General features: G+C 32.4%; 1 protein-coding gene across 1 annotated transcript in view; it reads right to left on the bottom strand.

Annotated features, from left to right (window-relative positions):
• Positions 1–14,161, bottom strand: part of ADGRV1 (adhesion G protein-coupled receptor V1) — a 671,454-nt gene that overhangs the window by 622,377 nt on the left and 34,916 nt on the right. Inside the window, exons 10-13 of the mRNA XM_051971448.1 lie at positions 7,973–8,149; positions 7,256–7,479; positions 1,762–1,888; positions 1,469–1,654 (exon numbers count right to left, since the gene is read on the bottom strand). Of these exons, the coding sequence (XP_051827408.1) occupies positions 1,469–1,654; positions 1,762–1,888; positions 7,256–7,479; positions 7,973–8,149 (714 nt within the window). The remainder of the gene's footprint in view (positions 1–1,468; positions 1,655–1,761; positions 1,889–7,255; positions 7,480–7,972; positions 8,150–14,161) is intronic.

Genomic DNA, 14,161 nt, shown 5'->3' with positions numbered 1-14,161 from the left:
TTTTTCAAATGTGGCAAATTGGATTTGCAAGTTGGCTATGGTTAGGAAAAAAGACTTGGAATAAAGTTGTATTCTAACACTTTGTATCTGAGACACTGAACCCCAGACAACCCTCTGAGAACATAGGAAACAAAGCAAGTATCAAGTTATATTAATGGGAGTTTCCTTTCTATGTCAGAAGTTTTTAGCATAGGATCCAAATTCAGAGGAAGTTATATATATGTATACATACACACACACATAAATAAAATGATTTTAACACCACCATTCTGAGGAATCAAAAGATTTCTCCAGATTGTCAAAGGACTTCATAAACACACACAAAAAAGTTTTAAATCCCTGCTCAAAACCAGTGAATATATTTCCAGAAATTAATTTATATATTATCAAAGAAGAGACAAGTAAAAATTCTAATAATGTTAAAATATTTTTCATGATTTGTGAAGGAAGAAAGCAGAAAAACATCAATACTGCCTAATCCAACAAGTTAGGTCTCTATTTATACTGTAAAATTCCAAAGAATTTTTTTCTTGAAGCTTGTGTCATTTGTGTATACCAGAAAAAGCTAAATAAAATTAACTTAAAACCACATGGATTTGGGTTTATAGTGTGGGAGCAAACATTCTATGAAATGGAAAGGAAAGAGTACAAATTAAAGAAAAAAAAAGAAAAAGAAAAAGAAAAAAGATCCAGGGATCCAGGTTCAAATCTCTATTCTGGCATTGTCTTTTATTAGCAGGTTAGAATTGATGTTTTGTTTCCTCTTCCATAGCATTGCAATAATATTATCTGCCCTGCAAAGCACCTGGGGTTATTGTGAGGATTAACTATGAAATTATACTTCAAAGCTATAACCTAATCTATAAATGTGAAGTATTATGGCCAGATAGTTGCATTGAATGGGCACTAATTTCATCTTGAATCTATGTCCTTTTAATAAAAAAATACTCAGTATTTTCAATATTAGATCACAATATTCAGTTCAATATTATATTAGATCACTAATACATCACCTATTTTCAGTAACGAAAGATCACTTAACAACCAAGCAAAACTGAAGGAAAATGAAAAAATTAATTTGAACTAAAATTGAAAATTTCCTGTCAGTTTCTATTTACTGAGCTCTTTACATAAAACAGAAGTCTACCACTATTCATAGAAACATCATATTGTTTACATGGTATTGTAGGTCTGCATGTGTGTTTATATATGTATCCATTAATGTGTGCATGCATGTGTGTGCTTACCTGAAAGAGAAAAAAAGTATAGTGTGTTAGAGCTGAGAGGAAACTTTACATCACACATGTTCAACTGTTTTATTCTATGGATGAGAAAAAGTACCTATTGATAATCTCTTAGCAATTTGATTTTCTCTTTTTCATTCTAATTTTACATGACATTCCCATGTACAAAATTTCTTATGCCATCTAACTTGAGGAGAGGAATTACGTATAATAAAATGCCATACCTCTGGAATTCCATCTAATCTTGACAGCAGAGTAATTACAATTTCTCTTTCACCAGGCTTAAATTCTAAAACTCCTGTATTTCCATAGAACTCATTGCTGTCTCTTGGCTCCACTCTATAATGAAGAAACTGCTTGACAAGGGCTCCTCTAGAGCGAATAATGTGAAGTTCAACAGATTCTCCTTCCTTAAAAAGAAAAGAAGTCTATAAGCCTAAGATAGGAATCCCATATGATATAAACACCTTTAAAGTTGTGTTTTCAAATGGGTAAAACAAACTTCTCTTCTACTCACATTTATAATATGGGGTCCTCTGGAAGCAGAAGAAAACTCAAATACTCCTCCAGGGTCATCATTTTCCAAAATGATTAAATCACGACTAGTATACCCAGATTTTAGGACCTGATTTTCCACATTGACCCTGGGAAAGTCAGAATTGAAAATTTTATAGACTGAAAAAAGTTACACTTCTGAAAATAAAAGTATTCCGCATTAATGTTTATAAGAAATCAGAGCCATGGAGCACTGTTTTATAATTGAACCTAAAATGTAGTTTTAGGTGGAATTTAAATATAACAAACAAAAAAAATGAAATAATTTTTTTTCACCAGTTACATGATAACTGCAATTTGCTTCACTGGTTCACACATACACAAATAGAAACCTAACACACAATAATCCTGCCATGGAAGTGTTGATTCTCTGATATGCTCTGATATTAGTATGTTTTGTCCAAATGCAAAAATGTTCCAATGATCAGCTATTTCTATAATTTTAGAGAATTACAAATAATTAGATTTAATTATATGAGAGAATTTTAAAATTATAATAACTTGCTGAGATTTTTATAATTTTAAGTACTTTTAAAAGAAATTTTTCAAGCATTTTTAATGACATGGAGATTATGAATAAAAATTTAAATAAAGAGATATAAGATAAAGTGAGCTAATAAATGGGTCAAAAAGCACAAATGTCTTTTTAAATTTAAATATGTATAGACATATATAGTTATATATATATATATATAGAGAGAGAGAGAGAGAGAAGAATATATATATAGTGCCAAAAAATAAGCACTTTTTCATCATCTATCATATGCCAGGCATTGTACTAAGAACTTTAGAAATCTCATTTGACCGTCACAACAACTATGAGGGATAAATACTATTATTAACTCCATTTTACAGATGAGGAAACTGAGGCATTTAAATGATTTGCCCAAGATCACAAAACTAGTGAGTATCTAAGGCCCCATTTGAATTCAATTCTTCCTGACTCCAAGTCTGGGGCTTTTATCCACCATACCATCTAACTGACTCTTCCAAACATTTTACTATAAAATTTCTTATTCCTAATTTTAACTCCTATTTCCACATGCCTCTCAGTATTAAAAAAAGAAAGAAAGAAACAACTAGCATACTCCTTCCAAATACATGAACTGTTTTAATCTTAATTTCTCAATGATATTAGGAAAATGGCGGCCAGGACTTAGATTATGAACTCCTCAAGGGTAAGAAATATCAGTTGTCTCTTTTTTCTTATCCACAGTGCTTCACACAATACCTAACATATGGTAGACACTTAATAAATGCTTATTGATCTACTGACTCTAAGGCAAATGAGACAACTTTAGTGACAGTGGCAGCACAGATATGACATGAGAAATCAGGCTCTGACCCCCGTTACTGAACATGCCCAAATGAGACTTTCTGGGAAATAACAAGAAGTATATAAACATATATTTTAAATGTGACAATACATCAATGATGAGAGTTCAACATATTTTAGGTGATATGGGATAGGAAGGAACATCTCCACATCAAGTGGACATCAAGCCATCTCCAGATGTTAAAAGTATCCAAACCATCTTCCATAATATTATAAAGAATCAAGGCAAAAGAAAATACAAAGTTATTTGACAAGTTTAATACATCCATGTCAAATTTTTAGAACAAACATCTTCTTAATTATGTTTCATTTGAGCATTAAAATTACTTTGAATTCACTGAACATATGTTGCCCAGAAAAATAAAGTTGAAATGGTGAAGGAAAAGCTGAGTCAGAAATTGAAATGAAAATGCTAGATCACAAAATCAAGAGTCTAGAGAGCTCATATGCTTATTATCAAGAGTTTGTCTACACTGCATTTACTAACACCTATCCAGTTTTGCATATTTTGACAGTGTTACCTGATAGTTTATTTGTACACTCAATAACTGAGAAGTCATTAAACTTCCTCTATTTTGTAAAGAATACAAGCAAGATGGTAAAGTGGAGTGTCCCTTTAGTAACAATAAATTTGCTCAAAGTCACACAGAAAATAGGAGAGAAGGAATATGAAATAATTCCCAATCCTCTGCCAACTTGAAAAAAAACTGTATCTAGATGAGGTTTATTAGCTGTGTGTGTGTGTGTGTGTGTGTGTGTGTGTGTGTGTGTGTGTACAAATTTGTTCCTTATTTGTAAACTATGGTGCAAAGTTATAAATTAAATTCAGGAATACCAATATCTCAAACATCAAATACTACATAATACAAATCAGATTTCCTGCACACACAAAAAAAGTTGTCTAATGTTAGCACCCCAAGTCAGTCATAATTGAAACTGCACACAAAGCATGCACAGGCTGATGGGAAAGGCAAAAATACTGGGAAAAAACCCTTTAATTATAGCAAAAGACTGTCCATTCCAAAACAATTACTTGAAAAACAAAATGTTGATTCACCAAATGCAAAGACATTATTTTGTGCACTTACCCAAAAAACACGACAAACCTTTCAGTTTCTACCCTGTCAACAAAAAGAAGTAGGGAAGGGGAAGCCAATAAAAAAAATGCCATTTGCCAGAATCTCAAGAACACTGCACCAAACTTAGAATAGAAGGGTAAAGATAAAGAAAGTTTTTTCCCCCTCTCTTTCCAATAGCTAATAATGTTCATTTTATGAGAACCCTGCTCACTGGGTGCTTTTAGTATTGACAATTGCTAGCAGTTCCCACTTATATGAGATGACCCCATGACCAACCAGTATGTCAAGACCCATTCAAGACATTCCTCAACAGTGCTCCTCCAAGAAACTAGATTCTTGCCAAGCACTGTACATGTTCGCAGGCTGCAGCAGCTGAGTAAATTTCATTCAAGCCATTTATAATTACTTTGTGCCTTTAATTAGGTTTTTAAAGAAACCTAATTCTCAGTATCGAAAGCCTATTGTCCTTTGATTGGGAGAGAGGAAGAGTGTAAAAATCATGTAAGCTGAGAAATACAGAATTATTTTAAACATTTGCTTAAGGACAACTCTAAAAATCCACAAAATGTCATTACTGTAAGTTTTAATAATTTGTAGATAAAATAAATCATAAACATCAGTCTTTTATCCTCACTTAATGGATTCAAATATATTCAGGAGGTCCACTAAAGAGACCTTACTTTTTATGTTTTGTTAAGACATGCTTACAGGTTATTAAATTTCTAAATCTGAGATTTCTAAACATTGAAAAATGAAAATATTTCTACGTTCAGATTGGCATGATGAGAATGTTTGTAATTTTCAGAAAATGAAATAATTAAACAAATAGAAGCACTATACACACACACACACACACACACACACACACATATATATATTCTTTTTTTAAATTAGTAAATCAATGTAAGAGATTTTAAAAATAAAGGTCTTCAACTAAGGCAAAATTTAACTATATGAATATGAAATTCCTAATAGCCTGAATCAAAAATCTTTTTCTAAAGTTTCCCTAAAGATCACAACAAATTGATCCATTAAATTCTTTTTTTCAGGAACATTTCTGAAAGTAATTATCATCTGCTTTGATTAGTTAATGGCTTGTAGTTTTATTCTACATTACCCAGTCATCAAGAACAAAAAAAGTAACAGTGAGCATTTGATCCTTTTAAATCATACTGTCTTGGAATGAATTTTTATGTGAAGTAATAATACACATTCAAATATTAAATGAAGAAGATTATCAAAAGAATGTAAAACCCACTTTAAAAAACAGCATTTCTTCTTGGTCACAAACACAGAGATATGAACTGATGCATACTAATAAAAGGTGAAAGTATGAAATTATGAACTAATTTTCTTTAAAATGAAAAAGAAGCCAATTAACTTTTTCAGTTCTATAGTACAATTTTCTAGTGTCATTTGTGCTTACAAGAAGGAAAGAATTAAAAGAAATGAAAAAGCTTTAACAAGCCTGGTATTGAGACGTTATTGTGCATAATGTATTTTTAATTTTCTTTAATAATGAGATTAGAAAGTTAAGATGGCTGAAGTTTAAATTTAATGCTTTAGTGGTAAAATAGAGAACAATCAAGATAAATTTGCATTTTGGTTACAAAAATCTCACCTCTTTAAACATTTAGCTTAGAGCTCAAACTTACAGTCTGATTGCTCTATTGCCAAGTTTTGTATTCACTGTTCATCTCTCCTTAATTTTTGCAGGATTATACCCTGATTTAATTAGTGCCAAGAACTAACTTGAAGGGACAGAAAAAGAATCAAATGAAGCAGGATTTTCTAGGATAGATAAGAAATATTTCTCCATAGAGTTTAATCCAAAATATATTTGATCCTACAAAGCATTTTACTTCTTACTGGGTTTCTTCCCCTGTATGAAAGGAGGTAAACTAACAGAACTGGCTCCAAAGGTTGTTTTTTTTCTTTCACTTAATAAAGAAATTCTCACCAAATTTCCAAAAGTACATTTTCTCCAATTCAAATAGTGGATATGAAATGCAACTAAAACCTAAAAGATTTTTTTAAAATATTACATCCATAAAAAATAAATGCTGTGACACTATCACATAAAACTAAGGATAATTGTTGCTACTTCCTCTTTATGTAGTAAAGCATTGCATCTCCTGAAGTCAATTCTGTTTTATTTTCTTATCAAAACATCCTTAGTCAATTAAACATTAAAGAATCACATTCATCTTGATCTACACTGGTTATATGTCTCTAATCTGAAGTAAACTGGTCTGCAATCATTACTCAAAATGGAAGGAAAAATACAAGACAGCAATTAGCCTCAATTTTATTATTAAAAACTAAAAAGCTTGAAGTATGTTTCTTTTCTTTTATTTCTAGGGGAAATAGACAAAATCTTAGCCATAAATGTAAAGTACCTCTCTCCTGGGGACTGTAATATAGGTTTTTATTTTTGTTTTTTACTGAAGCAATTGGGGTTAAGTGACTTGCCTGGGGTCACACAGCTAGGAAGTATTGTGTCTGAGGTCATATTTGAACTCGGGTCCTCCTGATTTCAGAACTGGTGTTCTATCCACTGCACCACCTACCTGCCCCTATAATATTGTTTTAGTATAAGTTATAGACTGGGAAATTCTATGCTAAAACTCATATTCATCTGTAAGTATCAAACATTTTTATATCTGTACCTGGTTATTTTATTGTTACAGTAACACATGTGATATTGTTCAAAAGATGAATTTGATGCTTCAAATTCTAATAAGCAAAGCTTCTCCCAAGATTTAGTAATAACAATCATCAGTCTGTAACTTATGTTAGATGACTGTACAATGCCTGAGAGATTTTACTTTCACAGTTAAATCAAAAAAGGATCAAGTCCTTGAGTGTTTTAGTATTCAAACCAAAATCCAATGTGCAATTTCATAATGTTTCCATCATCACACTGTATTATTACCTGAATTAATTTCTTACTGTCCAATCCAAAGGACAGAATAAGGACAAAAAATAGAAATAGTCAACTTTTGTATACCAGTATTACATAAGATATAAAGAATCTTTACCTGTCCAGAGATAGTGTCACTGTTTCATTCATTTCCGGGATATCATCTGCTTTGACAGTAATATTAATCATTGTATCACTTTGCCCAGATAAAAATACAACAGAACCATTAAAAGGGCCTATATCATCTAATGTCACTGATTTTGAATTAAACCCAGAGGGCTTCAAACTCCAAAATACAATGGCTTGACCTTCAGTTCCATCTCGATGTAAGGGAATAGAAACCTGACAGATAAAATAGAACAAATCCCTATGCAATGACTGAGATTAATTATACAGACATTATCTAGTGCATGCACAGTTCATTAAATACTTTTTTAAAAATAGCAACACAATGAAGTGGTGTTAAATAACATAAAAAATCTCAACTGTACAACCAAAAACTTGTAGATGTTCCTTTTCCAAAAATAAAGACAAATCTTGGAAATTATAGGCTTTTTATTTAGTTTCATGCTAATATTTCTAAATAATATGCCTTAATTGGGAAAGTGTACAATTATACCTAAGAAAGCTGCCTCCCAAAAATAAGGTTATAATCTATACAAAGTCCTTAACCATAAAACTCAAGCAACTTAAAAACTATGAAAATCTTACTGCAAAACTTAACAGTACAAAATTAACAAATGCAGGAAACCAACCTTAGAAGAATTAGAATTCCCTCTTCTGAAAGCCTCTTCAAACTACAAAAATCATCACTGGTAAGAAATAGCCTACTTACCACTTCAGCAGGGGAATCTTCTGGCTCATGAAGAATAATTGGAAGATTGCTGAGAAAGCCAATTTCTCCATTTGCAATATCTGGAGTTACTCTTAGAGAAATATTTCGAATGTCACCAAATGTAGGACTCAGAGGTGGGATTGGAGGAAATATATTCACTAGTTCCACAGTTTCCAACTATAATATATAAATAAAATAGCAATAAAAGCAATTATAACCAAGATGTACTCTAGCGAGACATATAACATGGAACAATAACCAGTTGCTGGAGTAAATGCACAATACTGCAGAAAGAAGATTGGATTTGGAGTCAATAAACCTGGACTTGAGTCCTGGTTCTTCCACCTACATGACTTTGGGGAAGTCCACTTACCCCTCTGGGTCTCAGTTGCCTCCTTTGTGAAATAAAAATATGGCACTAAATGGTTTCTAAGGTTCCTTTAGACTTTAACTCTACACTCCAATGAGCAAACTCCATTGTTTAAAATACTGATAATAGTAATAATACTGTTAAAGATTTCCAAGCAAAGGAATAACATTATGACATGGGATATTTGAGGAAGATTAGGAGGAATTGTACCACAGAGATCCTGGATCAAGGAGACAAAGGAAGAAAATATTGTAATAATCCCATTTCAAGTTGGTAAAAGTCTAGGTAATATGATATATTAGAAAGGACATCTCTAAAATGTGGAGAAAAATGGCCAGTCTTAATAATGAATTAAATTAAAAATATATGAATAAGACACAATTGCTGCCTTCAAAAAAATTTATAATCTGGATGTCTAGGATTCCAAAGCTTGCCCATAGTCAAGATCTAACAAAAAGACAAGTTAGTTTACTCTAGTTTTCACTAGACTTAATTTAATTATTGAACTGACAATCAAAATTCTAACTATAAAAGATGCTGCCAGTTCAGGAACTTTTATAAAATGGCAGTAATAAATACTCCTAAAATTCATAACCAAAGCCATGAGTATATATTGCATATCTCATGGCAATGCTGTCATCTAAAAATATCCTCCCTTCTTTCTCTCTCTCTGCAAATCCTAAATATCCTTCAATGTCCATTTCAAATCTCAAATGCTCCATGAAGATTTCCTAATAACTGTTTACACTGGCCTTCTTCCCAGGTGAATTCCTATAGCTTAGTAATTAATTACATAGTAGTTTGTCTGGTTGTCTTATGTCTTCAAGCCTCATCTCCCCAATTAGATTGTAACCATTTTGAGAAGGATTATGTCTTTTAACATTTTATATGTCCTTTCCTCCCTGTTACAATCTTGTACTGACAGCACAGCACTGAACACAGAAAAGTTACCTACAAATGTGTGTTATTTGAGTATTGCTGAGTTCTGTTTTCAATTCAATTTATTTGACAAATATTTATTAAGCACGTACAATGTTCAAGGATTATGCCAGGCACTAGAAGCATAAAAATTGAGAATGCCAGAGTCCTTGCCTGCCAGGAATTACATTTTGCTAAAAGGATTGAACATAAAGTAAGTATCCACAGGAAAAGCAAGAATATGAGTAAATACATAGAAGATAAACCAAACACTATGGCTAATCCAATATGACTAAAGTGAAGAGTATGTAAAAGGAATTTGTATGAAATGACTGAAAGATGAGTCAGAAGCAGTTTGTGGAGTAATATAAGTCCCAGAGCAGCATTTCCTTGGAGATATGATATGGGAGAGGTTTTCCTATCACTCCTCACTTCAGAGAAGGCTTCCTATCAGTCAGATTATCATCTGGGTTTTATAAACTCTTTGGCATCAAATTGTCATTTTGTTTTAGGGCATCTTGTCTCTCATTTATTGCCTAAGTTTTGGAGATTTAAAAGAGCCATCTAAAACCACTACACACCTATCAGATTGGCTAGATTGATAGGGAAAGATAATGTGGAATATTGGGGAAACTGGGACACTGATACATTGTTGGTGGAATTGTGAATACATCCAGCCATTCTGGAGAGCAATTTGGAACTATGCTCAAAAAGTTATCAAACTGTGCATACCCTTTGATCCAGTAGTGTTTCTACTGGGCTTATACCCCAAAGAGATCTTAAAGAAGGGAAAGGGACCTGTATGTGCAAGAATGTTTGTGGCAGCCCTCTTTGTAGTGGCCAGAAACTGGAAACTGACTGGATGCCCCTCAATTGGAGAATGGCTGAATAAATTGTGGTATATGAATATTATGGAATATTATTGTTCTGTAAGAAATGGCCAGCAGGATGATTTCAGAAAGGCCTGGAGAGACTTACGTGAACTGATGCTGAGTGAAATGAGCAGGACCAGGAAATCATTATATACTTCAACAACAATACTATATGATGATCAATTCTAATGGACATGGCCCTGTTCAACAATGAGATGAACCAAATAAGTTCCAATAGAGCAGTAATGAATTGAACCAGCTACACCCAGCAAAAGAACTCTGGGAAATGAATATGAACCATTACATAGAATTCCCAATCCCTCTATTTTTGTCTGACTGCATTTTTGATTTCCTTCACAGGTTAATTGTACGCTATTTCAAAGTCCAATTCTTTTTGTACTGCAAAATAACTGTATGGATATGCATATGCATACATATATTGTATTTAACTTATATTTACCATATTTAACATGTATTGGTCAACCTGCCATCTGGGGAAGAGGGTGAGGGGAAGGAGGGGAAAAATTGGAACAAAAGGTTTTGCAATTGTCAATGCTGAAAAATTACCCATGCATACATCTTGTAAATAAAAAGCTATAATAAAAAAATAAAAGAGCCATCTATGACCATGAGTAGTACCACTGACTTTTTTCCTTCATATTTTTATCTTGTGTGACTTTTTGGACTTCTCAATTGTTATTCTTCTTTGTAGCTGCTCTCTACAATATCCAACTTGGGGGGTCAACATCAATAGTGTTCTCCTTCATTCATCCTTTTTTAGTTTAAAATCTATTTGACTAGACTTGCAAGAACTGGAAAATGCATTCTTACTAGTCCTTGTTAGGTATATTCCAACTCTAACTTTGAACTTGTCAGTTTCTTGTAAGCTATGTGTGATACAGAAATCCAAATCCCATTCTCTGATACTAGTTTATTAGTAAGCTATTTACTTCCCAAAATAATTTTCCTCCTTATATCCCTTGCTTTAAGTGTAACAGTAAGGAAAATACAACTTTTTTTTCCCCAGTAGCTTTCAATTCCTTACCCAAAACTTTATCTTTCCCTATCATTCTAGCCAATCTGACAGGTGTGTAGTGGTAATAGATGGCTCTTTTAAATCTCCAAAACTTAGGCAATAAATGAGAAACAAGATGCCCTAAAACAAAATGACATTGGTCATTAGTCTATGGTAGAAAGATAAAAATTTCATATTCAGTGCAAATCACTGTACAATTTTCCTTATTCTCCATAATAGTTGAGATTTTTGGTATCGTCTCTTGAAACCACTTGCAGGTGGTTTCAGTTTTTCTGGTTGAAACTTTTTTTATCCAATTCTTGTTTCTTAAATTCCTTTCCTTTGTTCCAACAAATCCACAGCTCTAGCTACTACTACCTTCCCTTCAGCCTTGTACCAATTTCCTTTTTCACTTAATTGTCTCCACTAATCCATCCTAACAATTTGTTTAAACCTCCAGTTTTTCCACTTTCCTTTTCTTACTTTGTTTCATACTGTTCTTTCTTGAGTCTACCTTCATGTGTGACTCCTAATCATTCTAAGTTCTCCTTATTCTTCATTAATCCTTTTATAGCTACCTTAATTGTCCTTAATCTAGTTTCCCTTACAACATAGAAGAATTCAGATCAATCTATAAGTCTAGAGATTGTTCTTCAAATTTTTCCCAATTACTCTCAAATTTTGCCAAATATCTCCTTACCAAATTTAACTTTTTACCACTGAGCCTAACTCCCTAAAAGTCTAGAGATGCTGATTTAGAAGTCAACTATTTGGAATAGAGTTTGAAGTCATGGAAAGAAATAATATTGCAAAGAGAAGAAATATAGTGAAAGAAGAAAACAGCATTAAGGTCAGAGAAAAGGATTCTCAAAGTTAGGTATCTAAAAAGAAAAAATAAATAAAAGAAAAGAAATTATCAGAGGAAAATTAAAAGGAACCAGTGTCATGAAATTTAAAAAGGGCGAAAGTATCATGAAAGATGAGAGTATCAACATATTCAGTGATGCAGAAATGTCAAAGAAGATGAGGACTCATAAGAGAACTGGGCAATTAAGAAGTCAGTGGCAATTTTAGAAGAGTGACTTTAGTAGAGTAATGGCTACAAAAAGTTGAAGAGTAATTGGATAGCAAGCAATGAAGCCATCAAAGGTTTTCTAAAAGTAAGAAAAAAATAAGACAAAAGCTGGAGAGAAGAGTCAATATTTTTACAATAATGCTATATAGCCACTAGTCATGGCACAATGACAAAAGCAAAGCCAGAACCCAGTCTTCTGACCTATTGGTCATGGCCATTTCTACTGCAACACTAGTGACTTTCATAGACATCCCAGTCTTTAGAACACTGTGCTATTCTTTGTATAAAAGACAATAGTATTGGTTAGTCACTAGTAGGGTGGCTTGCACTTTGAGTTGTTTTTCTAGTAACAATGATAGATTGCCCATCATCCTTCCCTTGTTACCTCTTATTCCCTTTGTATCCAACAACATACTTCTAACTATAAATATTTAAGAATTAATGATTACTAAAGATTTTCTAAGTCTCATATTTTGCAATGAAAATATTAGAAACTCCAAACAAAATTTAGAGTTAAGATATTTAAAAAGAAAGATATTAAAAAGAAAGAAAAAAAGAAATTATGTTTGGGAAATAAGCCCTTTAATTAAAAGATGGTAAAGTATTAAGGGAGAATAGTGTTGCCTAACACTCAACATCATTCAAAGCACAGTCAAACATGCCATAATACCTTAGACTACATAATTCAGCCTTTTCCTTAAAAGGGTGGAGGGGGGGGGGCAAGAATTAGAACTGTCCCTTCTGCTGGAGAAAGGAAATGAAATTATAGGAATTTCATTTTTTATTTTTTCTTAGTAGAGAGAGCTAAATATTAAAATAGATTATATTAGAATTAGAAATAAAGCTAGAATATTAGAATAAAAAGTAATGATCATTCAATTCTCCAAATTTAAATAGCACATAAACTTAGATTGTGATGGCAGGAGGGTAAAGGTGATGGGATAATTTGTTTATGATTTTTGAAATATGAAACTTAAAATTGAGAATTTTTACCTTAACCAGGGCAAGAAAAAAAAAAGGAAAAGCTAGACTCTATTTTACTTATAGATCAGGACAGTAATCTTGGGCTTTTATGGATGTCATTAATATACTAATAATTATTCTTGAATTATATGGGGTAAAAAGTTTAGGAGGATATAGAATACACTGATAGAAAGGAAAAGTGCTAGTTTCTCATGGCTGATCTTCTTGTCTTCAAGCCCTTTTTTTCTGTGTTCCTTACTAAATCACACTAATCCATTCATTAAAAACTATTTCTTACTTTTAGATCATTTGCAACTGGAACAGCACATTAGTAATCTCATGCATGCCAAAAGTCGTATCTCAAACTAACGTCTTTAACTGAAGATTACTGAAGAATGAGTAGCTCATGTCTCTGATTCTCCATTCTTTAGTTTCATTCAAGTTTCCATGCTGAATCTGCTTCCTCCTATTCTTAGGTTGCTCATCTATTATGTACTGTACAAGCTATATAACATTCTAATTCTAACCATGTCCCTTGAGTTTAAAGTCTATTTTGAACTTCAAGGAATTATGTCAGTAACGAATAGTACTGCTTTCCAAATGAGTATTTAATTAATTATCTGTAATTTAAAGCTTCCCTCCTCACACCTTTTTTTTAAACTGACTATGCAGATCTTCAAGATATATGATGAAAAAAAAGAGCTAGAGTGTGGCATTCGTATCTTTAAAAATATTGTCATTGACCAACATGACCAAATCCTCTGCCTCTAAGTTCATCTTGGTTTCTATTTTACAAAGTACTTACTGTGTTATAGGAGAGTCATAATGTTTTGAGAGGCCTTGTGAAAAGAAATATCCCATTATTTGAAATATTTAATTTAAAAAATAGTATTATAGTTGAAATAATATTAGTTCAAGGCAGAAACCCCAAAAAGGCATAACTGACAAGGCAACATGTTCAGCAAATAATAAAGTC

The sequence above is a fragment of the Antechinus flavipes genome, chromosome 1, assembly GCF_016432865.1.
Source record: "Antechinus flavipes isolate AdamAnt ecotype Samford, QLD, Australia chromosome 1, AdamAnt_v2, whole genome shotgun sequence".
NCBI lineage: Eukaryota > Metazoa > Chordata > Mammalia > Dasyuromorphia > Dasyuridae > Antechinus > Antechinus flavipes.
Note: the sequence above shows the minus strand (reverse complement) of the source record. Positions and strands in the feature narration are given on the sequence as shown.